At 32.7% G+C, this 8,456-nt stretch overlaps 1 protein-coding gene across 2 annotated transcripts; it reads right to left on the minus strand.

Annotated features, from left to right (window-relative positions):
- Positions 1-716: 716 nt before the first annotated feature.
- On the minus strand, positions 717-6,236 carry LOC101888968 (actin-5C). 2 transcript variants are annotated; one of them, XM_005189193.4, is made up of 2 exons: positions 6,082-6,236; positions 717-2,436 (listed from the first exon to the last, which is right to left on the minus strand). In XM_005189193.4, the coding sequence occupies exon 2, from the start codon at positions 2,426-2,428 to the stop codon at positions 1,298-1,300; it is 1,131 nt and encodes a 376-aa protein (XP_005189250.1). In that variant the 5' UTR covers positions 2,429-2,436; positions 6,082-6,236; the 3' UTR covers positions 717-1,297. The 2 variants fall into 2 exon arrangements, with proteins under 2 accessions (XP_005189250.1, XP_005189249.1); XM_005189192.4 differs by lacking the exon at positions 6,082-6,236 and adding an exon at positions 3,414-3,568.
- Positions 6,237-8,456: the final 2,220 nt, after the last annotated feature.

Here is an 8,456-nt window from a genome sequence, read left to right on the forward strand (position 1 = left end):
ACATATACATACATTCATTAGGTATAATAGTTTATAGGTAGAGTAAATTAATGTAGTTTTCATTCTATTTCCCTTTTGCAAATGTTTTCTCAAAACACTCTTCTTTATTGGATTTAGAATTTTGGCATTTTTTTTTTCAATAAAAAAATGTGTGCGATTTTTTTCCATTAGAAGAAAAAGAAAGAGTGCTGTGTTTTCTATTTTAAAACAAAAGGACAATAGTACAACTATTTTTCCTTTGTGATTATTTATTGAAAAAATAATTTAAAAAAAATTGATAAATTTTCGTAAGTTATTTTTTATCGAAAATCGAAGTCTTTTGTTGTAGTTTTGGTTTTATAAAAAAAAATCATTACAAGTTTTTGCTTTACTTTTTTGTTTTCAAAGAACAAAATCTCAAAATTCTGGGGGTGGAGGAGTAGGGGACTGCAATTATTATTATTATTTCTGATTTGTGGGCGGGCAATTGTGATGGAATCAAATGTGAAATCTCTTGGAGCCAAAAGAACAATGAGGCACATTTCTTCTACATGTTCTTGTGGGCACCAAACAAGTTATACCTTAATGGCGCTTGGAATAAGAGTTGTTTATGTTTTCTCTCCTATCCCCTAAAATTAATATGAAAGGGATAAGGAATTTGTGATTGAAGTGGGCGAGTGGTGAATGAATGATTGGGTGAATGGATGGATGGTGGTGATCATAAGGAAAAAGACATGTTTTGTTTAGGGTTTTTTTTTCATCTTTTTTATATAATTATATAATAATAATAATTAAGAAATAATAATACATTTGCGAGTTGTTTTCAAAAAATTAAAATAAAATAAAAAATAATAAAAATTATTATAATTTGCAAATTAATTATTTTTGTTTTGTTTTTGGGATGTTCTTGTAAATGTATGTTGTTGCTCTTGTGTGTAATAGTTGTTGGTTTTTAGGTGTGTGGAACGTATGGTTTTCTTTAAAAAAATGATTTTTTTGGAATTACTTCTTCTTCTTCTTTACATCATATCAAACACTGGACCAAAGAGAATTTTCATTAAAAATATGAAAATTTCTTTAGTAGAGCATTCTCTTTTTGTGGTGTATATAAAAACCTCCTCTTTTTCCTCTTGTTGTTGTTGTTGTTGTTAGATCTTAACTTCTCCTTATAATTACTACGACTAATACGGCAGCTACTAAAAGGGTTTCTACGACGTCGTGAACATACACCATAGCAGCATCAACAGCCACCATACAACTGATGATGCAGGTGTCGAGGCAGCAGTGGTGTATATTTTTGATTGTAAGAAGAAACCGCTTAGAAGCACTTTCTGTGCACAATGGAGGGGCCGGATTCGTCGTATTCCTGCTTGGAGATCCACATCTGTTGGAAGGTGGACAAGGAAGCCAAGATGGAACCACCGATCCAGACGGAGTATTTGCGTTCTGGGGGAGCAATGATCTTGATCTTCATGGTGGATGGAGCCAAGGCGGTGATTTCCTTTTGCATACGATCGGCAATGCCAGGGTACATGGTGGTACCACCAGACAAGACAGTGTTGGCGTACAAGTCCTTACGGATATCAACATCGCACTTCATGATGGAGTTGTAGGTGGTTTCGTGGATACCGCAGGCTTCCATACCCAAGAAGGAAGGTTGGAACAAGGCTTCGGGACAACGGAAACGTTCATTGCCAATGGTGATGACTTGACCATCGGGCAATTCGTAGCTCTTTTCCAAGCTGGAGCTGGAGGCAGCGGTGGCCATTTCTTGTTCAAAGTCCAAGGCGACATAGCACAATTTTTCCTTGATGTCACGAACGATTTCACGTTCAGCGGTGGTGGTGAAAGAGTAACCACGTTCAGTCAAGATCTTCATCAAGTAGTCGGTCAAATCGCGACCAGCCAAATCCAAACGCAAGATAGCGTGGGGCAAGGCATAACCTTCATAGATGGGTACAGTGTGGGAGACACCATCACCGGAATCCAACACAATACCAGTGGTACGACCGGAGGCGTACAATGACAATACAGCCTGAATGGCTACATACATAGCGGGTGTGTTGAAGGTTTCAAACATAATTTGTGTCATCTTCTCGCGATTAGCCTTGGGATTCAATGGGGCTTCAGTCAACAAGACGGGATGTTCTTCGGGGGCGACACGCAATTCATTGTAGAAGGTGTGATGCCAGATCTTTTCCATATCGTCCCAGTTGGTGACAATACCGTGTTCAATGGGGTATTTCAATGTGAGGATACCACGTTTGCTTTGGGCTTCATCACCGACATACGAGTCCTTTTGTCCCATACCAACCATGACACCTTGATGACGGGGACGGCCGACAATTGAGGGGAATACGGCACGGGGAGCATCATCACCAGCGAAACCGGCCTTGCACATACCGGAACCGTTATCAACAACTAAGGCAGCAACTTCTTCGTCACACATTTTGTTTGCTATAGGAGAGAGAGGGTGGGGGAAAAATGATGCCAATTAATAATTTGTAATACAAAAGTTAAGAAAATAATGTTAGCGAAGAAAAAAATTACAAGTGGCCAAGAAGACTTTTGCAGAGTTTTAATAGCCTAATATCTGGCTGGAATATTGCAGTGACTCTTCTATTTATTTATTATTATTCTTCTACAGTTCCAAAAGCCCATTGGTGATCTTCGGTTTGATATTTGATTGCTGGTCCAATTTATGCCTTATTTAATTGGAAAGAAATGATGGATCTTTTTGACGCAAATGGTTTCAAGAATTTCTGTTAATTTTTTTTTTTTTTCTTAATTCCTATTGAAAATTTCAATTATTTACACCAAATTTAATTTTTATTTAATTAAATGAAAATGTATTTGTCACACACCTATGACATCTGGCGGCTTTGCCTTTGGTTACAGTAAGTAGTTGGCAACTCCACACTACTCTCTCTCTTTCTTCCGTTTTGTCAATGACAATTCAAGGGAGTAGGAGAGAATCAGGAAGGCAAGACAAAAAAAAATGTACTAAAAATATAATAGCGGCTTTTGTCAAAGCCAGCCGGCTTTTATGTAAAAGAAAACCCAAGAAAAAGGGAATTAAGAAAAGAAAATGGCGTGTACCAGCTAGGTAGGCTACACAAGCACGAAATATATGCATTTTAATTGAAAAACTACGGGAAAATTTTTAATTTAAAATAATTTGTAAAAAAGGAAATTGAGAAAATTTTCTTTTGGCAATGGGGAATGTATCTATAGAACATTCTTGAAGCACTTTTTATTGAAAAGATAAATGCCACTAAAGGTTCCAATGTTCGGGGATAGGGGCTACACAGTATCCAGCAAGAATTAATTTTTTAATTTCTTTTTGCCACTATATTTGGTAATACAGAAAAATAGAACACAATTGCACTTCTTGTTATAACACCACCAAAGTAGAAAAAAAAATATTAGCGTACCGTGTATTTATTTACTGATGAACTGAAGAACAAACGAACCACAAAGCTTGACAGCTGAACTACGAATGAATTGAAGCAAACGTAAAAGTCAGTTAATTTGTGACAATGCCACACCAGTCAGTCGGCGCAGCCGGGCCATATCAAGAAAAAGCAGTAAAGAAAGATATGCGTTTGTGCAAATATGGGTGTGTGCCTGTGTGTGTGTATATCACACACAGCAACAACAAATCAACGAAAGAGAGTAGGCAGATATCGACATATTTAGGAATAACCACGAAACGAAACCCACAACGTTTCAAGATACTCTTTTGCAACACAAAACTGGCTCTCAGTGCCCTTTCATCTGTTTTTGTGTGATTTATGAAAGGCATATATAGCTGTTTCTTTCTCACCCATGGCAATTGCATGACCAAACTCTCTTTGCTTGGAACTCTTTGCGGAGAATAAAAGGCAGGGGAGGGGAAACGCAATCGGTTTTTACGATTAACCATTTTTGTGACCATATATGGTCATGTTTTGTGTTTCAAAGCTTGAAAAATTGTTAAATGAGAATTTTCACCTTGGCCTGTGTGTGTGTAGTAAATATAAAAATAGACATCGAGAGAGAGAGTATGTGTGAGTAAGAGGGGTAGATAAGAGAGTCACACCCAATACCATATTTCAAGATAATGGGGGGTTTTGTAAATTCTTTGAAGAAAAAAATATTGTTCTTTTTTGGAAATGACTGGTTTTTTTTGGTGAGCTACCGGCATTCTTTTCTCTGTGTGTGTGAGTTTTATCAACACACATACCTACATAAATAAATATCTCGAAATGTGCGGAAACAAAATGTGATGGAACATTGCAAAGAATGAACAAAAAAAATGAGTCAAGTTCAAGTTGTGGGCTTGCTTGCTATTTTCAAACTTTGCCGCCACATAGATATGAGAAGTTCTTTGGCCAAATGTGTGTGTGTGTGAATTTTATGCAGTCAACACCAAAAAAAGAAGTTTGGCATGACGTGTTCTTCGCCTGTTTTTTGCTGGTGAAGTCAATGAAATTGATAAGTTTTTTAATGGTGGGAACTGGTTTCTATTATAGGGGAAGTTATATTTTACACGAAACGATATTAGGAAGTATTTTTCGCTTCTAAGGTCAAATTCTAATTAGACCGTTAGAAAAAAAATGCAACCTTGTGCTAGATGGCCACTTTTTTTTGGATGGATCTATGATTTGAAAGTTTTCTAGGTTTTTTCTAAATGGTTTAATTTTTCTCAAAAAAAAAAAAAAAAGATTTTTTTTATAATTTTAATATTCAAATAAAATTGGCACATGTCGATGCAAATTTGTAATAGGCTATAGTTATTTGAGTTAAATTCTTATTGGGAAAATTATTTTTTCCTTTTTTTAATTTTTTTGGGTCCCGTGTGAAAATTTTTCAAATAATTTCAAAACTGCAAAAAAAATCATAAAAAATACTTCCTAAGTTCTATTCCGATTTTTATAATTTCTTAAATTTAACTTTTAACATCAAAAAGATTTTTAAAAAGTGGGAAAAATTGTTACCAGAATACTTTTTGAAGGATGTTTGACAACGAAAATACTGAGTTTCCCGAGGATCTTTTCCCAATTTTTTTTAAAGAAATTTAGATAAATTTCTTTTAACAAGAAAACGGAGTTTCCCGAGGATTTTTCCTCATTTTTTTTTTTTTTTTTTGAAAAAATTTAGATTAATTTCATTCAACAAAATTTTGATGGGAAAATTTGAAAAAAAAATTGGTGGAAAAAAAGGAGGTCAACGCCCTAAAAATATTGAATACTTCAAAATTAATTTTTAATCCATCATTGGTTTTTTTTTTTGTTCAAATTCTCTCAAAAATAGATTATTTCTAGATTTCTTTGAAAATATTTCCCATTTGGTTTGCAAAAAAAAAACCGTAAAATGTGAAAGTCTCTATTTAATGCCCATCTCTTCTCTTCTCATGGAGAAAGTGTGTGAATTTGACGACACCATCAATGGAGTGTGTAACGGTTTAATTTAAATTGTTTGGACGCCGAACACATACACACGCACACCACATTGGCAAAAATGGATGTGTATCTCATAATTATGGATTTTTGAAAAAGTGTAACGGTTTTTTCTGTTCTTTTGGATTTTCAAAACCATTTCCACACAGCACACATGTGACCCGGGTGGCTCGTTCCATATCTTTACTCAATTGCCAGCACCACTATTTCTGATATCTTATCTCAAACCATATTTTTTGATTGATTGAATATTGAGTCACATTTGCCTTGAAATATTATGTAATATTTGATTTGAAATTGTTTATCAGCACTTGAATGAATTTTGATAAATACAAAATTGATAACTGCATTCAAAATTGGGGGGTTTCTTCAGGTAATCCACTTGTGATTTGGCTGTATTTTGGGAACTGGCTGCATTCATCGATTTTTTTTTTTTTTTCAATTCATTGCACAAATTGTTAATTGTTCGTTCTTCTTGCAATATTTTCAACAATTGTTCATTTGTTTGTGATTTTCGTTGTTTTTCCAAAAAAACTGTTCTTTGAGCCACTGTTCTTTAATTTTATTTTTTGTTTCCAAAAATTTCTTTGCCACTTTGTAATTTTTTTCTTTGCAATTTTAAATTTTTTTTCTTCAGTTTTCACCATCAAAAAATACTTACTTTTTTGTTTGTTAAGTTACTAAAAATTAAATAAATAAATTAAGTCTTTTTTGTTTGTTGGTTTGGGAGGTCTCGCGATGTATCCAACACACAGCACAAGAACGCAAACTGTAATGATACTAAAACTCGTTGTGACGGCGCTTATAAAGGCGTCCACCCTTATTGCTCCTTTCGTCGTATGGGTTCTCAATGGATTTTCAGACATTTTACCATATATGGAAATGGATGCACAAAACCATAATTCCAGAGAATAAATGCCGCGCTCTTTTTCTCCTGAAAACGAAGAAAGAGGCAACAACAAAACACACACAGCTACAATAAGCCAGCATGCAGTTGTTTGTCGGGGTTTTGCAATGATAAAGCCGCTCTCTCTCTCTGTGGCTCTCAGGCAATTGATTACTCTTTTGTTTGAACCCCAATAACTGAAAAATGCTCTCTTACCAACAAAAGAAACCGATAAGCAACAATAAAATACATAGGCGAGTCATCAGACTTTGGGGTTTGCTGTGTGTGGTGAGTGTGTGCATGTGTTGTGCGTATGACTGACTTGACTGGCTGGGTGTTGTTGTTGAGCATAAATCGCCTTTTGCCGTTGTTGTTGCTTTTCTCCCCTCCCTAACTCCACACACAAACACTTCTTCTTTTACGGATATCAACAACTAAAAAATTGCTGTTGTTTTTTTTTTTTTCATTTCTTTTTTTTTTCGAAAATGATTCGAGGCTCTGTGGTATTGTTGTGACTCAGTCGTTTCGTTTTAACTGATAAGATTCGTTGAGGATTTTTTAAATAGAAATATTTGTTTAAATTTTACGAATTTTTCGTATTCAATTATTGTTAAACTAAATTGTAAAAAAAAATATTATCAATAAAATAAGGAATTTTTATTAAACCACAATAATCATTGAGTCTTAATAAGTCATTCCATTCCATAAGTCATTCCGAGAAGATTTGCTGTTTATTTTTTGTAAACAAAAAAAGGAACGGAAACCGGACAGACAGAGGAACGAAAGAAAATAAATTAGTAATCTTAAAACTACAGCGTTTAAAATAATAAAAAAATATATTTTTTAAAACATTACAAATCGAACAATATCCTTGGAAATGCACACACCAAAGCGGAATGAGAAGGATACGGCTAAAGTATATTCGTCAATAATAAACAATAAAAGCCGATCACACATAAATAAATAAAATTTAATAAAACAGAGTTGTGGAAAGCTCTTTGCAGAAGATTCACCTAAATTTCTTTCAATTCACTGAAGATGATAGGAAATTCCAATCGAAATATCGGAAAATAAAAAAAAAACAGAAATCAGAGAAAATTTACTTAGCCGAACAATTCCAAAATTATAAAATAAAACCTAATTATTGAAACTAAAAAATAAAAAAATGACAATTAAGGAAAACAAAAATTTTTATATAAATTTTTGTATAAATTATAAAACAAATTTGTTATATTAACAACTGAAAAAAACTTAAGAAACATAAAAATCGAAAAATATAATATAATTTAATAAAAAAATAATAATCGAGTAATGCATAAAAATAATAAACAAAAATAATCATTAAAATTAAGCATAAGAAAACTGAAAAAATACTAGTGATGTTGAACAATGAAAAATATTATAATAATAAATTAATTTATGACAATAAAAAATATAAATTTTCAAATATAAATAATTAAAAATAATTACACAGTGGGAAAAATAATAAAAAATAAATATAAATAAAGGCAATGCAAAAAAATAATTATTAAAACATATAAAGTCTAATATCTTTGGAAAATTTTTCCGAAAATCGGGAAAATTCGAATGATTTCAACGAAATTCTGAAAATGTTTAATCCGAAATTATGAACATGTTTCAATATTTCATTCGAAATGCGGAAAAATATGAATAATTTGGAAAATAATCGGAAAAAATCTAAAGTTTTCGGAACATTTTTTTTAAAAAAATCGGAAAAAATAGATTTTTACGAATTTTTTTACTTAATTGTAATTCGCAAAATTTTCGGATGTTTGATCCGAAATCCGGGAAAAATCTGAATTTTTAAGGTTTCATCCGAAAATCGGAAAAAGTTTGATCAAGCCATTAAAAAATCGGTTAAATATAGGATGTTTGATAGGAAAAGTGTCTGATGTTTGATCGGAAATTCTAAAAATTTTGCAATGTTTGATCTGAAATTAAAACAAAAAATCAAAATTCGAAAAGTTATCGAAAAAAATCTAATATTTTCGGAACATTTTTCCGAAAATCGGAAAAATTTCGAATGATTTAACGACAATTTTAAACCTGATTAAATTTTTTAATTAATTTTAATTCGCTAAAATCTCGGATGTTTGATCCGAAATTTGTTCTGTAGTTTTATCCAAAAA

The sequence above is a fragment of the Musca domestica genome, unplaced genomic scaffold, assembly GCF_030504385.1.
Source record: "Musca domestica strain aabys unplaced genomic scaffold, Musca_domestica.polishedcontigs.V.1.1 2, whole genome shotgun sequence".
NCBI lineage: Eukaryota > Metazoa > Arthropoda > Insecta > Diptera > Muscidae > Musca > Musca domestica.

Coding starts and splice junctions, on each gene's coding strand:
- LOC101888968 (XM_005189193.4), bottom strand. CDS start 2,428: ATGTGTGACGAAGAAGTTGCTGCCTTAGTTGTTGATAACGGTTCCGGT.